Here is a 23,810-nt window from a genome sequence, read left to right as displayed (position 1 = left end):
AACATGGCTGGATGCAGACAGCAACAGGCATCTGTCAGCAGCAAACTGAATGCAGCTCATGTAATATTTGGATGAAGAGCTCAGATGTGAACCTAGACAGCTCCATGAGCCCAAGCTCAAGGAAAAGCTGCTGCCTTCTAGGCAAACACTGCAATAACAAGTGCACTTTGGGAGTAGTGAAAGTGCATTTTAAAAAGATACAATTGTATTTTCCAATATGGAAAACCCATGCATTAGTACATTTTTATTTTATTGTATATATTACACTTTCAAGGTCTCTATTCTAACATGACCCCAAGAATCTGGCAAGAGATGTGTGAACACATGTCCAAAGGGAGGCAGATTATTAACAGTCTGTAGGGATGCCTCCTACTGCCTTTTACCAAGTTCGGCTCCACAGTAAAACTGCGTAACATCCGTATTCTGTAATGCATTTGTTGGTCACTATTTGTTGACACTAATAGGAACTAACACATAAACTCTTATTGATTAAAACTACGTGCTAGACGCAGGAGCGGGACAACTCACATGAGCTGCGATCACCTCTGCTCTCCCATTGTCTCTCGGGAAAGCCCCACATAGTGCACTTGTGTGCACAGAAACCCTCCTGCCTCCATGCAGGTGCCAAGGGCCCTGGAAAACAGCCTCACAACAAGACAGCCCTCTGTGATAGGCAGAGGTCCCTCAACCCCCGCTTCCCCTGGTCTTGCTCAAAGAGCTGGCACCACAGACAGCAGCACGGGACACAGTCCCCAGGCCAGCAGAGCCACAGAGTCCTCACCTTCTGCGGAGCTGCACATGAGGCTCCAGGGCCCCTGCAGGACAGCAGGGCCTGTGCGTGGGGTGGGCCTCTCCACTGCCCGCCTCCTCCGCTCGCCCCTCCCGGGCCACAGCAACGAGAAAGCCCCAGTGCTCCGCACCTTTGCTCGTCTATCGGGCCTGGCTAAAGTGACACCTACCAGCCATCGACCAGCCCTTCGTTGACAAACCACGTGAGCTTCCTCTTGGACAGCACTGTGTTATTGAGATTCAGCCGACTATATTCCCAGATATACGGCTTTCTTATGCCCAGAGCTTCAATAATCCAGTAAAACTGCTCGTCCCGGTCATGGTACTCCGTGGTCCTCAGGGCATGAGTGACCCCTTCGATGCTGTCGACTATGGGACAGGCAAAATCGTACGTGGGATAAATACTGAAAAAAAGAATGTTTTTGAAAATCAGCATGAAATATCTATGCTTCTCAGATTAAGTAGTTACAGGAGGCAATTCTTATCTAACACGTAACTCTTTTCAAGTTAAGACTGCCTCAGAAGACATCAAGTTTTAATAGCCAGGTGTGGTGGCTCACGCCTGTGATCCTACCACTCAGGAGGCTGAAGCGAGAGGACTGCACGCATATGCCAGACTGTGCTACACAGTGAGTTAAAGGCCAGCCTGGACCACGTAGTGAGGCCTGTTTCAAACAAACAAATCAACAGGTCTCATAACTCATCATACTCAAAATTAAAACACGCCTTGGAAAGTCAGCTGCCCACTCAATAGTCAAGCAAAAGCCAAAATTTGTGATTTAATACAGAATTGTATATTCGCTTAGTAAATTCTGTAATGTTTGTAATGGCCAACATTTATCATGGCAGGAGGACTCCGAGGGGCCCTGCAGTAAACTTAAGGGTCTTGAAAGGGAGGCAGTTAAGTACACTCAACAGCATTAGCTGGATGGGGTGTGGTGCATCTACTTGGGAGGCTGAGGTAAGAAGACTGCAAGTTCAAGACTAGGCAATGCAACTTAATGAGACCTTATCTTACAATTTATTGGGGTAGGATATGCATTTGCTTGACGCCAGCACCTGCCTCACACACACAAGGCCATGGGTCAATCTGCAGAACTACCGAACAGAATCATGCACTTAGCTGGTGCCCATCACCCATCACCCCAGCTACTTTAGAGGCTGAGGCAGGAACATCACAGTATGAGATCAGCTGGGAAAAAGCAAGACCTGGTCCCAAACAGCAAAAAACAAAGAGCAAAGTGTTTCACAGGTTACAAAAAGACAGAAAATTACTACGTTAATTAAAATTCCATTTATAATGGAATAGTCTTAAAAACAACTTCTTTACAATAAGGTTACATATATGCAGTATGAATTTGTCACTTTTATAAATATTATAGTATTGCATTATGTCTTCTAGTTTTTAAAATAAGCTACCACTGCATTATGATTTGCAGTCACCTGACACCAAAAATCTCTTTCTCAAAGCATCTGTTTATTCATACAAGGGGCCATCACTTGAGCAGAGTGACAGTAATACATATGTGTGAACCATGTGTGTAGGGTTTGCCATGTCTGGGGATACCTATCTGTACCCCAAGGTTAGAAAAAGGCCCATCAGGGTGTGGTAGCTCACACCTGTAATCCCAGTACTCTGGGAAGCTGAGGCAGGAGGATCCTTGCGAGTTTGAGACCAGCCTAGGCTACAACATGAGCTCAAGACCAGCCTGAACTGCATAGAGAAACCCTGTCTCAAAAAAGACAAAAAAGAAAAAAAAAGGCCCAGGAGCCAGCCAGGCTATATATGTGTGACTTTCACCCACCAATTACTTCAGAAGTTATAAATTTGGCATTTGTAGACTTCCTTCTTTAAAGTACTGAAAAAACATTCTGTAGTTTACTACATAAAACAAGGATCTGGGGTACAGCAGAATCTAGCTGTGCAAAACCCTTGGGTTTAACTCATCCTCAAACAAAAACAAAACACAAGCTCTGGTAACTTGAACACCTAATCAGACCTTGAATACTGGCCATAATTCTGCAATGGACACTGCTGACTTTCAGAAGCCAATTTACATGTGGTAGAGCGCAGCTACTGGGGGTGAGAAGCACTGATCTCAGCCAAGAGGCCGGGTCCTGGTTGGTACATGAAAAGCAAACCAGGCAGGAGCGAGCATGTCTGCACACAGAAGCAGTCTGAGAAAAGCCTACTAGAGACCTGGAATCCACATAACCACTGTGGAAGGCACGGCAAGTGAATAAAGCCTCGTGGAAAGGCCACCACCCTAGGTAACATGAGGATGGACAGCCAGGGCGCCGGCCTGACGCTTCTGCGTCCGCCTGTGCAGAAGGGCTGGTGGGCAACAAGAGACACACTTACTTGTATCGGCTCCCGGTTCTCGGGTGCGGCTGAATTTTGCAGCGGTAAAGGGTGGGGTCCCTCATACACCCATTGTTACTACTCATGTCAATTTTTGCTCTCAAACAACAGGACTGACCAAACTGGCTCCCTTTCTTCATTTCTTCCCACATTTGTAGATTCTTCTCAACAGCTATAAAGTGACAGACAACAGCTTATCTAAGGCACTGCTGGTGAGAATTAAAATTACTGTAAAAGTCATATAATTTGATCCCAGTTTTCCCACTGCACTGTAAACACACCCCGTGGGCTTAAAGACGACAGCGGCTACAGCCCGCCACCAAAGGCACAGCAGCCTCTCCTGAGGAGCGAGCCTGCCTGCGCATCTGGGTCGCACTCCGGGGCTCCCTGGAGAGGGGAGGGGAGGACAAGCCACCTGCCCACCCGCCCGCACGCCAGGGTGAGGACACACAGCACCACAGGTCCTTCGGGCCGCGCTCCAGCCTCCCCGTTCAGCAGGGCCCTCAGAGCAGCCGCCTCCTCTTCCTCTGCCACCTCACACCTGGGGACAGAGCGTTGGCCTGGCCCTGGGGGCCCACGGGCGTTGGCGCTGCAGCCCGTGCCCGTCTGAAGAACACGGCTCGGGCTGAGAGCCTGAGCCCGTGGGCTCCCTGAAGGTCCCCTCGTCCTCCCAGGGAGAAGCAGGAAACTCGTGGAGCGCAGGAAATGAGAGCCGACAGAAAATGGCCACACGGGGAAGAAAAAGCACTCTCCTCTCCCAGTGGCCATGGCCCTCGCACGCCAGAACCCTGAGGCCGGGCGCAGGGAGACGGGAGAACTGTTGGCCATGCTGTCCACAGCCTGGCGAGGACCTGACCACTGCACCTGCGCTCAAAGAACCAGGCACACCTGCACGTCCACGGCTAGCTGTGAGTGACAGGCACAGCCTAAATGCTTCGCGGCGCTCCGGCAGCCACGCACACAGCCAAGAGCCCAGGGAAAAGCCTGGCGGGGAGTAATGGCTGGAGGCTGCCTGCAGTCTCCAGACCCTGCAGCGAGTCACAGCAATATGGGACTGCACACCACACTGACGTGTGGCGCCAGGGGCATTCAACACCAGACATGTTAACAGCAAGCGTGGTGGCACAGGCCTGCAATCCCAACACTTAGGAGCTTGACGCAAGAGGATTGCCGTGAGTTCTAAGCCAGCCTGGGCTACTAACAGAGACCCTGTCTCAAAAAAAAATAAAGCAAATGCTAAGTATTTAAATTAAAAGAACCACAAACACCTCAGAGGGAATTCTTCAAATGAAATAAATGCATGTAGAAGACTGAGGAGGAAATGAAGGGAACAACACTGTGATGTTAAAAAAAAAAAAAAAAGACAGTAATAAGCAAAGATGTGCAAAAGCGGGTGGGGCAGCTCACGTCTGCAGTGTCAGCACTTGGAAGGCTGAGGCAAGAGGACCGCCATAAGTTTGAGGCCAGCCTGGGCTACAACTGAATGCAAGGCTGGCCTAACTGCACAGCAAAACCCTGTCTCAACAAAACAAAACAAGAGTAAGAAAAAAGACTGCTAGGAGATGAACTAACACATGACTCAATCCAGAATCAGCATCTCTTACAGAAAGATATGCAATACTAAATATGCCTTACAGTTGTTTCTGTGTCTGGATTCCACCCTCTGTTCACGTTCTGCTTTCATCTGTTCTGCGGGAGTATCATCCACATAAGCCTTCCCCTCTTTAATTAGTTTCTCTGCGTACTTCATGATAGTTTCAAAATGGTCTGAGGTGTAAGTAAACTGATCTGGTTTGATATGTAACATGGCAACATCTTCCAAGATAACCTGCAATGAGAAATAACAGTGACATCAGCGCATCTTTCGATTGTCTTGTGTGTTTTAATCCTTGATACTGTGTTTTGAGCACATGTAATAAAACACTATTAATCTTAAATAGCCTGAAAACAGTTGTGGAGTTGTGTGGTGTATAAAAGGCTATTTATGGTATTAGGTTCCCACTTCCAAGATGCAGCTTCCCATCTGCTCTGGAAAAGCTGGTGACTCCCGTCCGGGCGACAGTCGTTTACCCCATCTTTAAGCAGGGCAAAATAGGAGAAAATCAGTTTCCAGTACTGATTTAGCATTTCTTCATTCATAAACTTAAAAACCACATAAAAAAAAGGAAACCTGACTCCAGCAAAACAGTTACTCACAGGAAAAGTGTTTAGGTAAATTTTAAAATAGAGAAGAAAATTTATTTTATTTTTTGTTACAAGAGTTCTGTATTTCTTGTCTGAGGTCACAAATACGGAACCCACAAGTGAGGCAAGAGAAGCAGCCACGAAACAAAACAGATCTTCATACTATGAAGGCACCAGATTACCCTCTGATTTCAGTAAGTAACTTTTCGGGCAAAATGTCATCACTACGCTTTTAATTACCTTCTCAAAATCTTCCTTTTCTTTCTCAGGATTTGTGTCATCAAATCTCATGATCAGTTTCCCTTTAAAGTTAACCTGGTAGTGCTGGTTCAGGAGAGCAGCTTTTGCATGCCCAATGTGTAAGTAACTAAAACAAAAACACGCCACAGAGAGACTCATTAACATGTTTCAGCTAAATACTTAGATCTCACCTTTTTGAGGAGATGAGAACTAAACCCAACTTTTTTTTTTTTAGTAGCAGGACTCAAACTCAGGGCCTCATGCTTGCCAGGCAGGCACTGTGCCACTGAACTACATCCCCAGCCCCTAAACCCAACTTCTAGTGGGTACCCCAGCTGAATTATAAAAAAATTTGACTCTGACAGCGACAAGAAAGGTTCAGCATTTATAACATAACCGTAAGAACCTGCTCCACACATGAACCCTCAGGAGGGAATGAAGTGTTTGCATACATCACAACCTTAACCGAGCCTTTCTTTACCATAAGAGGAAAATGATTCACTGGAAGGAACTCCTCACAACCCTCCACCTGAGGCCCATCTCTCCCGAGATCCGAGGCTCCTGAGTCTAGAAATGTCCTAGGCTCCCACTTGGCTCCCACACTGCAGAGACCGCCACTGTTACTGCAATGACCGAGTCAGGGAGCATGTGAGAAGCCAAGGCTAGAGAAGGGCAATGCTGCTTCTCTAAGCTTCAGCTTCTCGAACGCCAATAAAAAAGCTCTTAACACAATGATTTCCAAAGTCACATCCAGCACTAACATGCCACAAATCAGGATCTGGGAATGAGGGGACTCTGAGGGGTGTGGAGGAAGACTTCACCAAAATATTCCTTGGTCAGTGCAATGGGCAAAGAGCAACATTCCACACCCCTGATGTTTAAACGACACTCGACTGGACAAAACCTCAGGCAAGAATCAAAATGAGTAAAAACAAAACACAAACGCAACCATAACAAACACCACAGCTTCCAGCCGTAGCTGGATGTGGTACCCACATGCCTGTAATCCCAGCACTCAGAGGGCTAAGGCAGGAGGATTGCCATGAGTTTGAGCCCAGCCTGGGCAATGAAGAGAGTTCAAGTTAAGCCTGAACTACAGAGGGAGACCCTGTCTCAAAAAGACAAAAGACAAAAGCAAAACAAAAGCTCCAAGGTATGAAACAAGTAACTAGCTCACACTAATTTTATTAGTTTCCGTGCTAACAGCGGGAGTCACAATGCATGAAATAGTAACCCAGGGGCTCGTGGTGGTGCATGCCTGAAATCCAGCCACTTCAGCCGCAGGGGATGGAGGATGGGGGAGTGGAAACCAGGCTGGGAAATGTAGCAAGACTGTCTCAAACATAAAAAAGTAAAAGTAAGAGCTGGGGACAAAGCTCAGCACTCAAACAACACAGTCAACCTGGTTTGATGGCACATCTCAGTTGATGACAATATGATAGGAAAGACAGAACATCCTTAAAATCAATCATTCCAGATAAACGATTTATTTCAAGAAGGGTTAATATGAATCAGCTAATATAGTCAAGCACAATGCAGTGCAGTTAGGATTACTCAACACTTCTTGCATGAAACAAAGAACTGCATATGTTATCCTAAAGGAGCTCTTCAAACAGAAAAAAAAAGGTATCAGGCAAAAGTTAAGAAATTCCCCAAAATACAAAATTTCATTTAGAATAATCTATTGAGCAAGACATGGTGGCTTGGACTTGTAATTCTAGCATCTGGGAGGCTCAGGCAAGAAGTCTGACCCCAGCCTGGGCCAGGGAACAAGACTCCACCTAGAAACAAAAACAAAACAAACAAACAAAAATACTCCAATACTGGCTCATTAATTATGATGAGTGTACCATATTAGCAAGAGAAAATGCTGTGCATTACATATGTAGGGAATTTTTGTACTATTTCTGGAACTTTCTCTAATTATGAACTATTCTATAATTAGACGTTTATCTTAAATAAAGGGCTGTGAGTTGTCAGAAAGAAACAAATACTACACCGAGTTCTCACTGAACATGTCGCACTCAACAGGAAGAGAGGAAAGATGAGCCCGCTGTCCCCAGTGACTGAACAGCCGTGTGCCCAGCCTCGCTAGGGAAAGACTGAGCCCACTGTCCCCAGTGACTGAACAGCCGTGTGCCCAGCCTCGCTAGGGAAAGACTGAGCCCACTGTCCCCAAAGACTGGACAGCCGTGTGCCCAGCCTCACTAGGGAGCCTGGCTGAGGAGCTGCAGCAAGGCGGGGACAAGGCAGGTCTGCTCAGGGTGAGGACACTTGCTCTGCGTGCAGGCACCAAGCTCATCTGCAGCACGAGGCGCGGCGATGAGGAACAAACTTTGTTTTGAAGTGAAGATGAGTCTGCATCTGAGTAACACCAGAACACAGAGAGGACTATGAAAGAGCCCACGGTGCTGGTAAGACCTGACTGAAGCAGGGAAAAAAGGCAGGACTCACGCTACTTTAAGTAAGCAGGGGCCTGAATTAGCTCCTGCCCCATGTGACAGACAGAGAGTAATGCTTATTTTAGCTGTGGAGACTCTAGGGCCAGATGGTGGCGGTTTAAATCTGGGAAGTTACTAGTGTGTGAGTCAGTTTCTGACAGCACTTGTGAAACACAGACACTGACACCATCTTCCGCACAGTCCTGTTAGGGTTAGTGAGTTACTTGGTAGTGTCTGCACATAATAGGATACAGATATGTTAGCTGAAAATAAAAACAGCAAGCCAAGTGTGGGAGCTCATGCCTGTCACCCCAGCATCTGGGAGGCTGAGGCAGAAGGACACAGAAAGTTCAAGGCCAGCATGGGCAGCTCAGTATGAACTGGCCTCAAAAGCACAGGAGATGTAGCTCAGGGCAAGGTCATGGGTGCAGTTTCCATTGTGTGTGTGTGTCTCTCTCTCTCTCTCTCTCTCTCTCTCTCACGCACGCACACATGCAAAGACAAGCCTTCTGCCTTTCATGTATGCAGAAAAAAGAGAAGCAATTAAAGAACACTTTAGCAGTGTAAGCAGGGGATAGATCAGAATCAGAACTCAACTACTCGTTTATATACCAAATTCCCGAAGTGTAACAACGCCGAGAGCAGTCTCTGAAATGGACCTTAACTTGGTACAGATAAATTTTATGCTACAAATGATGAACATGAGGCACCTACCATGCTGAGAAGCAATGGGGACAGAAATACGTGAAGATTAGCAAGGGTAAATGACACAGCCGTAAATAACCACTATGTTAAAAAGTGGATTTTATCAAAAAATGAAGGACACGGCTCAAAAGGAAAACCAGCTCTCACCAAACGCCCGGAATAGTATACTGGCCAGCTGGGCACAGGACATCATGGGATGACCATGTAGGCTCAGTGTTATTTATGGCTGTCATATTCAACTACCTATCACTTAGTGATCGAGTCTGCCAATTTTCCAAGGTCACTATCTCCCTTTCATTTCTTTCCTTTGAGTTTGAGCCCAGCCTGGGCTATACGTGGGTTCAAGGCCAGCCTAAACTACCCAGGGAGAACATGTCTCCAAAAACCCAAATGACAAAAAAAGATAAAACACCTGAAATTAACCTAACTTTAGGAAAATATTCATCTCGTTTACAAAGTTCTGGCACAACACTTCGCTATTGTTTAAGTTTCTAAGTGGGCCAACTGCTTTAGCAAGACACTCATCTTACGTTGTCATGCTAGACAGACCCGATTACAGAGCCCAGCCTGGACACTCAACACAACACAGCCGGGCAGGTGCTGGATTCCCACCCCAGCTCAGGGAAAGCCAGGCAGAGCCCAGAGAGGCCCTGGCTTGCTGACGCCAACCAGATCAGAGTTATTCAGATGTTTTCTACACGTGCCCAGAGTTAAACAGGTTAGGAAACCTGCTGAGAACAAATGAAACAGGTAGGATTTTGCAAGACTCTCTTATTTATTTGGGAAAAAAAATCTCTACCATAACATCTATTAACAACTAAAAGGATTGCTAAAAACATAAATACAAATCCTTATTAAATAGAAGCCTCCAAATCTCAAAATAAATGAAAAAATTGGTTTTATTTATGGATACCTTATTTATATTTGAAATGGCCTATTTTTGGATATTTTTTATGTGCATTTAAAATTCTGGGATTAAATTAAGATGTTCACCTTCAGGAAGCCAGGAGTCTCCATCCCAACCCCTACAGAAGAGTCTCTGTTCATAAGCAGGCCTGCTTGCTATTTGACTCACTCCCCCTGATTTAGTCAGTTTTGGTCCCTGATTTAGTCAGTTTTACCTGAAAAATTAATCATATTGGTGACCATAGCTCTGCCCCATTTCATGTCCACCTGCCTTGCCAGTTTCCATTTTCTCCTACTTTGGACCCACCTCACCTCCTGGTTTTTGCTCCGTAAAAGTCTCTAGAAAAGACAAAGTCAGCCTGGCATGGCGACTCATGCCTGTAACATCAGCACTTGAGAGGCTGAGGCAGGAAGATCAGTGCAAGTTGGAGACCAGCCTGGACTACAAAGTGAGCTCAAGGCCAGCCTGAACTGTACAGTAAGATCCTGTCTCAAAAAAGAAAAAAGAAAAAGAAAAGACAGTCTTTGGCAACCTACTCGCGACACCTGTCTCTCTTCTAGACAGAAGCTTTCTTACTCTCAATACATATGTTCTGTTCTTATATAAAAAAAATTTTTGTAATTAACAATAAATAAACTAAAATGTTAAACTGCCTCTGGTGGCATATCCCTATAATCAACACTCTGGGAAGCTAAGGGAAGAGGATCACAAATCAAGGCCAGCCCGGACAACTCAGCAACTTGGTGAGGCACTGTCTCAAAAATAAAACAGGGGGTGCACACAACCGTAACCCCACCACTTGGGTGGCTGAAGTGGAGCACTGCTGCGTGTTCAAGGTCAGTCTGGACAACACGACGACACAGCTGAAACTGTCGCAAAAAACGCAGGGGCAGGGCAAAGACTCTGAGTTTTGTTCCCAGTACCAACAACCAAAACAAGCCTCTTTTGTTTCATTAGGAAACTAAAACTGCCCAGTGTAAGCATTAGAGGTTAACAAGCAACTACTGAAATGTTTAGAATTTTAACTCCTGCCCTGAAAATACTTTTATGTCCTTCAATGCCGACTTATTACAAATACTCAACAACTGATTTAAGACTTGCCAATGGACAGACTCCACTGCAGGACAAGCAGCCTCCTTACCCACTCGCCTCTGGGGGAAAGCGCACGGTGACCTTCCCCATCTCTGCGCCTGGCAGCTCCACAAACTTCCCAATATCTTGTTTCTTCTCAGGTGCCTACAAAACACAACATCCACAGAAACAAGGAGTTCCATGGGGAAATGCTTAGGAATACATGCACTCAACAAACAGTCCCTACTGCGTGCCAGGCACCACAAGACTGGAGGACTCAGAGCCACACAGGGACACACAGAGATATGAAGGTGGCATCAGAGTGCCAGCGAGTCATGAGAATAGCACAGGGGGGCCAAGATGCAGGCTAGGTCCTGAGGAGTGTAGGCAGGCCGGCCAGAGGGAGAGGGCTTGGGATGCAGAAGGCAGTGGCCAGCTGGGAGGGCGTAGCCCTAGACACTAGGTGGACAAGATCTAACCCTCTGATGTGCTTAACCCTGCCTTTCACAGTTCAGGCCATGCAGAGTCCTCAGGGGTAAAAGATCAATGCATTTGTACTTCCCAAAACAATACCCTGGACAGCACAGAGAAAGCTTGGGATTAGGGAGTGGGGTTTAACTGCATGTAGGTGAAGGAGGCCTCCAGGAAAAGCAGTACCATGGGGAGGGGCAGAAGGCAGACCTCTAGATGTGAGAAAACAGGGGTTTATGAGCCATTAGATGCAAATAATGGTGAAGGACAAGCGAAGATTTACAGGAAAACCAACTGAGTAAGCTGTGGGTCTTAGATTTGCTGGCAGTAGCTGGCAGACTGCACTGCACCAGAAAACCTTCAATGACCAAAACTTTGATGACACATAACTGCGATGGAATGCTAATCCTACAGAATATTTGGGGCTGACGACCTGTCTACCATCCTCTCTATGCTATTCTGCCTGAAGGGTCAACAAAAGACTGCAAAAGTCAAACCCCAGAGGACAGAACCCAGTATGGGGGTGCACACGTGCAATCACAGCACTGGGGAGGCAATGCTGAGGCAGGAGGATTGCTCCGGTGTGAGACCAGCCTGGACCACAAAGTGAATTCAAGGCCACCCTCAACCACATAACGTGACTCTGTCTCAAAAAACCAAACAGATCAGAGTGCAGACAGGGCTCAGTGGCAGAGCTCCAACAAAGCACCTGAGTTCCTGGGTTAAACGCCCCGGTTTGGCCAGAAGCAAAGCCACACACAGCACAGAGGACTTAGGAAGCCACCTGCACAGCTGCAAACAGGCCAGGAGGCTGCAGGGAGCTCAGTGGTGACCAGTGTTCCAGCAGGCGCTGTGGCCCCGGCTTACTTTCCAGCCACTAGGAAGCTGAGGCGGAAGGGTTTGAAATTCACCGCCAGCAGGAACAACCTAGTAAGACCCATCTCAAAATACAAAGGGCTAGGGATGTAGCGCAACACTCCCCAGGTTCAATCCCTAGCACTGAAAGAAAACAAAAGAGGGCATGGGGGCGGGGAGGGGGTTGTCATGCTATTTTATGTAGCTGAACAAAAAAATTCAAACTGAGACTTAACAGGGGTAGATTTTAAGATACTTTTCCCATTTCTGAAAAGAAAATAAGCTTCACGAGCAGAAATTCTCTTTCTTTAGAAACCTGTGGTTTGGCTAGACTGAAGTGTCAGGGTCCCAAAGAAAAAGGCGGCAGCAGCTTACCACCCGGGCCTTGTTGGCTGCAATGCCCCACTTGGCACTGACCGACTGGAAAGCCTGCTGGGCCTCGAGAAAGCTGAACCAGCGCCTCACGTGCACCGGGCCTTTGCTTTGCTTCGACTCTTCCTGCCACGCAGCACTTCCTGTCAGCGACAAAATTTCAAAACCATCCAGTTTAAAATTCAGTTACCATTAATGTGGTAAATAGCTTAAAGCTGTGCTTCTGCATACAGTGTTTAAGATCTGGGTATGCATGCAAATATTTGCTAATATTCTAATATATTCTACAGAGTTAAGTTCAATTTACTGACACTAATACCGGATCCTTTCCTTTACTCCTGCCACACACCCACTGTAAAGCCAAGACCTCACTTTACAGTCAAGGAACATTTTCAGTACACCAGCTAGAGAGCAAGAAATCAGTCATGGCTGGTGTGGTGGTACACAACTCTAACCCGTGCACTCTGGAGGCTGAGGCGGGAGGACTGCAAGTTTGAGTCTGCCTGGGGAAATTAGCAAGACTGCCTCAACATAAAAAATAAAAGGGGCGAGGCGGGAAGGTGCCGGTTCCTCGGCAGAGGCAGGACAGCAGCTCCAAAGGCAAGGGCAAGGGGACCCCGGGGACTGCAAAGGACAGAATCACTCCGGCACCCAGGCGAGTGGGAAGGATCTTCTCGGTGAGGAAGCCTGTGTCGCTGCCGGAACTCACCCAGGGCACACTCTAACAGGCTACTGCTATCCAGGCCTCTTGCTTTGAACACGCTATCCTATTATTCTTGCCATTTTTGGAAGTTGTTCTAGAAATCTTTCTTTGTGTCTTTACAAGGTGTGATAAAAAAACATGTTAAATGTTGCTGCCAAGTGCTGTCAACAGAAAGGAAAGGTGGTGAAAACACCGTGGTATGGTCTCATCCATCTTATTCGCTGGATCTGGCACCACGTGACTTTTGGCTCTTCCTAAACTCAAAGGACCATGAAAGGTAAACATGCTGCATCTATTCAGGTCCTCTCGACAGATAGGACAGCATGATTAGGACACTCAAGAAGAACTCCCAGCTCTGCTGCAGAAAGTGGCAAGAACGAGGGGAGAAGTACAGCCAAAGCAAGAGGAGGTATGTGAGGGGAGTCAGGGCAACCTGCCTTTCACGTTAACACAGCATCCACTGTATGCTATGGTTTAAATCCAGATGTCCCCCAAAGCCTCCTGAATTCACAGGTGGGGCTTTGGCAGCGACTGAGTCACAGGTACATGATCCTGGATAATGGGCACACGATACTGGATTAGTCTACTCCCTGATTCAGCACAGTTCTGGATATGGGTGCTACTGACCAAAAGGCTCACAGCCTGGACGGAATAAAAAGGAAAGGAAAGAAGTTGTGCTGCCTCCTGCCTGCCATACCACGAACTGCTTCTCCTCTGCCACACGGACGTGCCTTAGAGGTGGCTGACCATGAACTGAATCCTCTTCAAACTATGAGCTAAAATAAACCTTTGTTCCTTTAACCTGTGAGTGGCCCAGCAATTAGAAAGTAACTACAATGCTGTATTTCTAAATCATACCTCATATATACATATGGAAACATATATACTTACACACACATGCATACACATATACTGAGAAATGTACACACTTCTAATGCAGTAAAATATTAAATGATTAAAATAGAATATCTTAGGCACAATGGTACATGCCTACAGTCTCAGGTACTTGGGACTTAAAAAGGAGAAGGAAGAGGAAGAGGAGAGAGGAAGAGAGAAAAAGGGAAATCAGAGTATTTTAAAAGGAATGATTGGCTGATACCTTTTAGGGTGGCCCAGACACAAAAATCTGCTAAGGTCAAGGAGTTCCCAACTAAGAATGTTCTCAGAGACAGGCAATGATTAAGCTCGTCGATTGCAGAAGTAAATAAGTCACATGAAGACAATTTTGTAGCACTAAATTCCAGCCAGTGATCAATCTGCGAATACAAAGAAAAGAAACATGCTCCAGAGCACAGTCCTGAAAAGACCAGGAGAAACAATGCTGGTACTGGGGCAGCAGTGCACTATTGCTACAAGACTGCCTTGCTCAGAACCATGAGTTTCTTATCTCAAGTTACAGAACTCACCACTATGTGGAACTGATTCCAGTTCCCTGGGACATAAAATGGCACTTAAATACCTTGGGTGAAGTGACGAACGGGCAATTCATGAAAGGAAAACACATACTGAGAGACAATGGGAGGAAGCAGGACCCAACCGAGCTAACCCAAAACGTGGCGATGTGACATGGCCACGCAGGCTAATCACTAAACAGTTAGAAAGTAAACAGTTACAACAGCCACCTCTTCGCATGCTGATTTCACAGTTCATGGAGATGAAGTAGGACGCAAACGGGCACAAGCAGCACTTCCAGAGCAGCAATGAGAGTTCCAGCACCAGTAAGTGCACCCACCATGCACTCCAACACCACACTGAGACCCAGACTGAGTGTCCACTGGCCTGGTCCCTCAGTCCCTCGAAGCCCATTGCCCCTCATAAGGTGGTGTGGGCTGATCGCCACAGTCCTACCCAGCTGGGAACGCCAGGCTCCTAAGAAGGGGAAGAGAACACTACGTGCACCTGAAGTGTAGATGGCGGGGGTTAAACATTCAGAAGGAAGAACTGTAAAAAAGAGAGGTTTCTGTCCTGCCATGCTGGGGCTCAAACCTGGGTGTCATGCATACTTGGCTATCCTACTGAGCCACAACTCCCGAGAATTCTTCTGAAAATTAAGAACAAGAGGAACATTCCTTAATTTGTTCTGTAACACTCTGATAAAGCTCCCAAAAACCCAGAACTACAGTTAGGTATGGTGGTGCATCCCTGTAATACCAGCTACTCTAGAGGCTGAGGCAGGAGGATTCCAAGTGCAAAGCAACTCCGTGAAACTCTGCCTCAAAAATAAAAAGCAAGGCGCTGGGGGTTTAGCTCAGCGGCATAAGCACCTGCCTTGCAAGCAGGCAGTTGTGAGTTCAATCCCTGGTACTGATAAAAAAGAAAAAGACAAAAAAAAAAAAAAAAAAGTGCCGGGCATGGTGGCTCACGCCTGTAATCCCAGCACTCAGGAGGCTGAGGCAAGAAGATTGTTGTGAGTTCGAGACCAGCCTGAATTCTACTTAGCCACAAGGAGAACTGTGGCTACAAAGTGAGCTCAAGGCCAGCCTGAACTGCATAGACAGACCCTGTCTCAAAAAGACAAAATAAATAAATAAATAAAATAAATAAAAAGCAAAAAGGGCTGGGGATGTGGCTCAGTCAATGGTAGAGTGCTTACCTGGCATGTGCAAGGGTGCTGGGCTCAGTATCTCACACTGTACAACAACAGCAACAAAACCAGAAACAAAAATACAGTAGGCACTGTTCCAGGTTTACCTCCGCGTGTTCCATCAGGTTGGCGCCGTAGAGCCCAGCCGTCGTTGCAACTCTAGCCAGGTAGCGAAGTATGGAATTAATGTCCGCGAACGCCACATTTCTGCAATACAAGCAAAGATAAGATTGGATGGCTGCTCCAGCAAATCAGTGAAGTCATGAGACATTAGGAAAAATGTAAAATATATATATAAAAATATATAAATCCTAATGTATTTAATGTTCTTTTTTAGTATAGTTTTAAAAAATGGCTCTGCTAATCTATTCTTTGTTTCTACCGAATGACAATCTGCTGTGAAGTAGCAGCTGAGCGCACCACTCTTCTCGGGAGACATTCTGCAGCTGTGTCATCTTTCCTTTACGACCGCATGCCTGTGTAGTGATGGAAACGCAAACACATAACTGGGACATGGTGGGAAGGAGTGATTCAAAATAAGGACCCAAGCCGGGCATGGTGGTGCACATCTGCATCCCAGCACTCGGGAGGCTGAGGTAGGAGGATTGTTGCAAGTTCAAGATCAGCACGGGTTATAAAGTGAGCTCGAGACCAGCTTGAACTACACAGTAAGACCCTGTTTCACAAATACAAACAAAACAAAAGCCAAACGCCATGGATATGCTGCCATAAAGATGCCAGTGCCAGGCACGGTGGCTCACGTACAGAATCGCAGCACTTTGGGAAGCTGTGGCAGGAAGATCACAAAGAAAAAGTCTCAAAATTAAAAAACGAAAAAGGCTGACGATGTAGCTCCGTGTGAAGATACTAGCTTCAGCCCTCGTGCTAAGGAAAGAGGTTAGTGTCAGCCACTTTCAGATAAAGAAGGCAGCTCAGCCCCATCCAGACTCCAGCACAGCCAGGACCAGCGGCTGTTCCTGCAGCCCAGGTACTCAGAAAGCGAAGGCAGGGAGATTACTTGAGTTCAGATGTTTCAGCTTAGCCTGGGTGATACTGCCAAAAACCCCTAGCAAACACAACTGATTAAAAACCCACCACAAAGCCATAAAATGAAAGAGACTAAAGAAAGACACGATAATAGCAATAAAATTTCAAAAGCAGATCTGAAAACATGGAATTCTAAGTAGAATTCACAAAAACCAAACCAATTTAAGTTTCAGATTTTCCCAATGACTTAAAAAAACCAATGGAACTATCTCTGACGGAACAGAAGGAAGCAGAGCTAGAATAAGGACTGACAGGCAGCTGATTTAATCCTCCCAGGCCTTGCTCTGCCAGGCTGTCCTCTCAGCCAACTCAAGCAGACCCAGAACTCTCTCAAAAGCACAACAGGTCTTCTCTGCAGGACCCTGATCTGAGGGCAGAAACACCGGACGTTCCCTACACGAACAGCTCAGCCAGAGCATCCTTTCAGAAAGCCTGGATTCAGCAGCTTTAACAACTCTCTAGATCCAGAAAAAAGCCTTTAACAGACAATGACCAAGATCAATATAGAGTGTAACTTGGATAAATCAGGAAAAACTTAAAGATAAATTTAAATCTTCTCGGCTGGACACACAGCGCATACCAGTGCTCCCGCAGGGCCCAATGTAACACGATCATAAATTCCCACTGGGCTACTTGTGGGGACCCGAAGGTCAGCTCAAAAAACACAACAAAACCCTGTTCACAGAGCCAAAAACAAGAAAATGAAAGCAAACAATCAAAAAAAAAAAAAAAAAAAAAAGACTGGCGAAGATAGTCCAGGGATGTAAGCGCTTTCCCAGCACTTGTGTGGTCCTGGGTTTAAGCCAGTTCCCCCTCTTACCCTTCCCACATCTCCTTTCCCCCATGCTGACATTCTATGCTGTGGACTTACCAGATTATTTACTTTCTGTCTTCCCTAATTTTAATTACAAATTTTCCACGAGAATAATTATTATAGAATTAAAAGCCATAGGTAAGGGGCTGGGGATTTAGCTCAGCGGCATAAATGCCTGCCTTGCAAGCAGGCAGTCGTGAGTTCGATCCCTGGTACCAATAAAAAAGAAAAAGACACACACACACACAAAAAAAGCCATAGGTAAAAACCTTTCTCTATATCCCTTGCTCTTTTTAAACAAGCTAGGAGTGGAACAGACAGCCAGCTAACAAGCAGGAACTTCTGCGCTCTGCTGTCTTCCAGGATGATGAAGCATAACCCTTTCTAGGAACAGCCTACCTGACTTGCAAGTGAAACCAGCATACAATATCTAAAGCTGAATACTGTAAAACGCTGCTCAGGACTGAAAATAAAGATGCAAAAGCACTTACTCAGAAACACGAAGAATATTTTCTTTCCCTTCTTCCACAGAAATGCTGACATCACCTTTCACATGCTCTGCCGTCAGCAAGGCTTCTAAAAGGACAAAATGACAAGATGTCTCCTTAAGACCAGGTAGGAGTAGAACTCAAGTCATACAGCAGTGAGGGTGAGTCAGCAAGCCAATAATAAGGCCTGCAAAACACAAACGGCTTTTGCCCAGTGGTCTGGAAACAGGACGTCTAGTCTCCCCTCTACACCACCATTAGCAGAGTCTACTCCTTCTTAAAGTGCTCAGCTTCCAGTTCCTGACACTAAGATTCACCTTTTCTTCCTTCAAAAAGACAAGAACGAAGTAGAACAAGGCCTGGTACAAAAAATGGTGCTGAGTGGGCACCAAGGCTGAGGCAGGAGGATCACTGCAAGGTCAGCCTGAACTGCACAAAAAGAGCCACCATCCCAAAAAAAGAAAACACCACCAACAAAAACCATGGTGCTTGGGGCTGGGGATTTAGCTCAGCGGCATAAGTGCCTGCCTTGCAAGCAGGCAGTTGTGAGTTCGATCCCGGGTACCAGTAAAAACAAAAAAGACAAAAGACAAAAAAATAAATAAATAAATAAACCATGGTGCTGGAGGGTAAGTACAATGCTAAATGCTTTACAACTGCTATAATCTTTATAGGACCCTCGAGAAGTATTTCCTTTTATTCCCATTAACTAAAGAGGTTAAATGCCAAGCCCAGTGCCACTGGCTAACTTCACGGCAGTTAACATTTGAATCCAGGTCCCAGGCAGTCCATATCTCAAACATGATGTAACAGTGCTTCTTAACATGTAATGAGGTGTACTGAATCCATTCACTAACCCTTTGTCCCCTAATTTGGTTAAGATAAGTGCCAACCACTGGTACTCATTTCTTTCTTTCTCTTTTTTTTTTTTGAGGGGAGGGGGGTTACTGGGAATTGAACTCAGGACCTTGCATTGCCAGGCAGGCGCTGTGTTGCTGAACTATATCCTTGACGCTGGCACTCATTTTTAAATACCATGCTCCACTAGAAACACGATCCCATTAGGGAAAGCACAAAATAAGCCTGGAAAACTGAACGTGCTGGAAATCCATGCTATGGTTTGTATCCCTCAAAACCTACGCCAAACCGTAGTTCCCACTGTCACAGGACGAAGAAACGGGCCTTTAAGAGGTATTTAGCTTGTGGGGGCTCAGCCCTCATGCAAGGACTAAGAGTGGGTTCACCCCTTCCTGCTCATGCATGCTCTCTCTCCCCCACTCCTCCTCTCAGCTCTCCTGCTGTTAAGACACAGCAATATGGTTGTCGCCAGACATGTCCCTTGATCCTGGATTTCTCAGACCCCAGAACTATAAGCTAATTCTTGTTCATTACAAATGAACTAATGTATAGTATTCTGTTGGAGTATCACAAAAGCAGATTAGGATTGCAAGGCACAATCAAAACACACATCAAAGAGATGTCAAAAGGACCTGGAAGCCAATGGCAAATTGGGGACAATTTGACCCTCAAAGTAAATGAGATAAATTTTAGCAATCATGCAGCAAAATGCTGCCTAACTTTAAATAAAGGAATGAACTCCTGTTACAGGCAACAAAATAGATAAACTGCAAAAGGGCTATTCTAGGTAGTGAAGGGTACATACGATGATGCAGTGCACAAGAAATTGTAGAAACAAAACAAAGTGCCAAAAAGCAGACCAGCAGCCAACAGGTACAAAGGACGGGGAGGTGATGCCTGTGAAGGGGCTGAAGTCATTTTTCTACAGTGACAAAAATAATTACATTATTATTGTTACAGTGAAGGTTTACACACTGTATCACTGTGTACAACTGTCAATAACCCTGTGCACTTGTTTAATCGGTGGCCGAAGTAACACAAAACTAATTTTAAAAATGAAATTATTTTTTAAAACAGAAAATACTCTGTTGAATGATTTGGGGATGACAATGCACAATGTATGTACCACTGCTTCTCCCTGATTGATGTGTTTTGAAATTCTGTTGTCGTTTTTTCTTCTTCCTTTTTTTCCCCCTTTCTTTTTACCCTTGAATAAAATTTATTTGGGAGAAAAAAGTAAAAAAAAAAGAAAATAAAAAATAATGCAACCTATGGAATATATGTTGCTGTGAATTTTTACTTATTTCATTTGAGGTGATGGAATTGAATCCAGAACCTTGTGCATGCTGGGCAAGCACTCTCTATCATGAATTTTTAAATGGAAAAAAGAGAATACTTTTCTCACAGGAAAATGCCACTAACAAATGAAGAAAATGTGGAATTGTAAGGTCACTGTAATAATCAAGCCAGGCAGCAAGCACCAATGCATCTGTAAGCAGCAGGTAAAGGTTTGATGACCAGAGGAGATTTGCATGGTCCCACAGCTCTCCCCACTGAAATGTTCTTTAATTGAAGAAAACTCAGGGAAAGCTGGCAGAGCCACCCTAAGAGATAAAGGCTAATCATTAGTAATACAAAATTAAATCCATGCACCAATCGATCGGGCTACAAGGAAGAATGAGGAATCACTTCTGCAATGTAGAAAAGAAACCAATGTTCTGCCAAAGACGCAGCCTGAGTCCAGCCAGAGGAAACATCAGATAAGCCAAAGAGGAGACACTCTTCAAGGAAGTGGCTTGCAATCTGCAGAGGTCAAGGCTGTGAAAACCAAGGGCCAACCAACAAACCCTCCAGATGATGAAAAAGGGAGCCAGGACAACAAAGTGCAACACAGCACCACCCCCGGATTGTGGCTCTTGCATTAGGGAGGGTGTGCCTGCTGTTAGAACAAGACTGAAGCCTGCACACCCGATGTAAGAACTGCACCGCTTGCACATCTTGATGTTGACGGCTGTGGGAGTCAGACAGATGCTGCTTGTGGGAGGCGCACCCTGCAGCAGATCTGCAGTATGGGCTCAGGGAGTGGATGGGGAAAGGTTCCTGTTCTAATCTTGCATTTTTTAAGATTGAAAGTATTTTAATATTAAAAAGCAACACAATGAATGCATATAAAATAGGTAAATTCTAGCAATGCAATTTATTTTTCAAGTATTTCATTTAAATTTAGTTTTTTGTTTTTGCTTGAGGCTGAGTCTCACTACACGCTGGCCTTGAACTTGCTTATGTAGTAGACTAGGCTGGCCTCAAACGTACAGTGATTGTCCTGCCTCAGCCTCCCAAATGCTGGGATTATAGGCCTGAGCCATCTTGCCTGGCTATCTAATTTTATTATTTAAAAATAAAACATATCTAACTTGAGCAACTGACAAGAATTCAATCAAAAGCCAAAAGGGAGAGTCGCAAGCAAAAAAATAATACGTATTCTAATAATCTGCTTATTCAAAATGAAGACTTCTAGAATCCTGGCAAACTGTGTTTTTGAATTCCATAAATCACTAAGGAAACTGACTGATCACTCAGAGTGATTTTCTAAGCAATATTAGTAAAAATTATGGCTATTTATTGAACAGAATGTGTTAGGAAGACTGTACAGACTCAGGAACTAAAAGCCTGGCTGCTTTGTCTTTGCAGCCTCAAACTCAAATTTGTTGTGAGGCTAACTCAAAATTACCGGTACACCCCTCCCCCCCAAAATTACTGGTACCAATGTGCTAAAATGATACATATAAAAACATATAAGATGGTTATTTAATCGTGGTTTTACGGCTGCGGGGTTGGCTCTGTAGTAGAGCACATACTACATGAAGCCCTAAGTGCAATGCTCGGCACCACACACACCCCTTAAAAATTGTACGCTGCTCCATCACCACAGCTGAGAACACAAGCAGGAGTTGCATCAGCGCCACATGGCCAATTGTGTTTAAAGGTTTGCCCTTCTGGAATATTAGAAAAGTACTTGTGTGTCTGTACCACACCTATTAACAACCACGATATCAGTAAACGACTTAAACTCTTCTGTGCATAGTAACAAAGCAAAAATGCTAAGCTACCTACCGGTCATAACCCAGGCCACGTTGAAGAAACAATTTCAAGTCAGACTCAAGCTGCATCGGGGGGGCTGACAGGTCTGACATTTACTACACTCCCGGGGTGCAGGGCGAGAACGGCAGCTTCTCTGAAGTCACCTAACGCCTTTAATTAAAGTGCACGCCGCCTCGCCCGATACCTGACACGCTAAATGACTCGACTTCCTCCTCTTTCCCTTCGAACCCAGCCAAAGCCTACAGAAAGGTCGGGCCAAGGGAATTCAGGGTCCTTCCTGCCCAGTGGGGACGGGAGAATTGCGAGAAAACAGCTGAAAAAGGAGGAAGAAAGACGAAGGGGTTCTTCAAAGCGTTCATTTTCTACCCCAAGGAAGGGACGCTGGTCTGCGAGGAGCAGGTCGCACCCGCGTCGCGGCGCCCCACGCGCGGACAGCCCGCCCGGCCCGACCGTCCCACCCGCTCCCGCTGAGGCGGACCTAGAGGCGGGGCTCCCGCATTCACGGTGAGGCACAGCGTCGCCATCCTGCACTGGCGCCTGGCGTCCTAGCTCGGCCGGCCGCGTCGCCCAAATCGCCGCAAGTCAGAGGTGCAACGTGTGCACTGTCCCGACTGCACCGCCGCAGCCCTCGCCCCGCCCCGCGCCCGCTGTCGTCACACGCACGCTGCTTACGTCACCAGGGCGCGCCGCCACGCCGGACCCTTCAGGGTCCGAAAGCTGATGTGGCGCCGCACGCCGCTGTCGAAAACATGCTGACGTACAGGGTTTTACGACACTTTGTAAAGGGAGTACGGCACAGTGATGGAGGGTTCTTTCATGCAGACGCAGAATGAGGGTTGTGCACCCCTACTCTACCCGGGCAATGGGGTAACGCTGTAACAAGGGGACGCTTTGCTATGTTTTGTTACTTTTTCCTAAAACAAAATGTTCAAGGGATGTAGTTAAAAGGTTGATTTATAGAAGGCTTTAAGGAAAACTGCCAGGGCTCCTGCTGCAAAGCAGAAGGGATCTGCTGGCCTGATTTGGCCTGCCTGGCCTGGGCTGCACCGAAGCTTCCGAGGGTCATTGGGAGGTGAGAGAGAAATAAAGAGAAGTAGTAAGGGGACCAGGAACACGGTAATTTTCAAATTAAACTTGGTGGAGGGAAACCCGAGTTTACCTTTTTTTTTCATCTTAAATAAGGCTTCTGTAAGCCCCAAGAAGACAGATCTGCCCTTCCCAGCGTGACCACGCTGATGAAATCTTTGCTTCCCTTCGCCACTGCCGTCTTCTTGGTTGGTACTGGGGATGAGTGCCTGAACTTGGGGTGTTCGGACCGCGGGAACTCGGGCCTTTGACACAAAAAATCCAGTAACAAAACCAGTGCTTTAACCAAGTAAAGAGTTTTACTAACATTTAAGTTACATATGTCATTTCCATTCTTAACCTCCAGCCGGGGTCAATTCATGAATCAGTTTTTACAGTCACTAAAGAATAGGAACAAAGTCAGGAGAGCCAGTGAAGTGTATCTTACAAATGAGAGGGGCCACAAAAAGAATTAAGATGTGTTACCTACATGCACCAGTTCCCCATGATCAATGTAATCCACTATGTACTGCAAACGTGCTGATAAAAATTTAAAATTTTTAAAAATAAAATGGTTTCTGCTTCCTGTCTGTGAATACCAAGTACCACAGGTCTCTTGTTATAATGGGCCCCTGTCACGGGGTAACAGGGAAAAGCCACAACCTGCGTTTACATGGAAGGCAACATAATACAAAATTTACCTCATAAAATGTAATTTGAAGTTATGAGAAATGAAAATAAATTTGCAGCTG

General features: G+C 45.8%; 1 protein-coding gene across 2 annotated transcripts in view; it reads right to left on the bottom strand.

Moving 5' to 3' along the window:
• Positions 1-22,649, bottom strand: part of Eprs1 (glutamyl-prolyl-tRNA synthetase 1) — a 54,710-nt gene extending 32,061 nt beyond the window's left edge. For both annotated transcript variants that reach the window (XM_023566862.2, XM_013157568.3), the window contains exons 1-10: positions 22,472-22,649; positions 18,037-18,121; positions 15,792-15,891; positions 14,200-14,356; positions 12,401-12,540; positions 10,770-10,864; positions 5,576-5,702; positions 4,787-4,979; positions 3,152-3,323; positions 960-1,193 (exon numbers count right to left, since the gene is read on the bottom strand). In XM_023566862.2, the coding sequence (XP_023422630.1) occupies positions 960-1,193; positions 3,152-3,323; positions 4,787-4,979; positions 5,576-5,702; positions 10,770-10,864; positions 12,401-12,540; positions 14,200-14,356; positions 15,792-15,891; positions 18,037-18,121; positions 22,472-22,517 (1,349 nt within the window). In that variant the 5' untranslated portion in view covers positions 22,518-22,649. The remainder of the gene's footprint in view (positions 1-959; positions 1,194-3,151; positions 3,324-4,786; positions 4,980-5,575; positions 5,703-10,769; positions 10,865-12,400; positions 12,541-14,199; positions 14,357-15,791; positions 15,892-18,036; positions 18,122-22,471) is intronic.
• Between the last annotated feature and the right edge of the window lie 1,161 nt (positions 22,650-23,810).

This window comes from Cavia porcellus, unplaced genomic scaffold, assembly GCF_034190915.1.
Source record: "Cavia porcellus strain 051 isolate PalLab524CR breed Dunkin Hartley unplaced genomic scaffold, mCavPor4.1 scaffold_26, whole genome shotgun sequence".
Taxonomy (NCBI): Eukaryota; Metazoa; Chordata; class Mammalia; order Rodentia; family Caviidae; genus Cavia; species Cavia porcellus.
The sequence above is the reverse complement of the archived record's forward strand: the minus strand, read 5'-3'. Positions and strand labels throughout refer to the sequence as shown.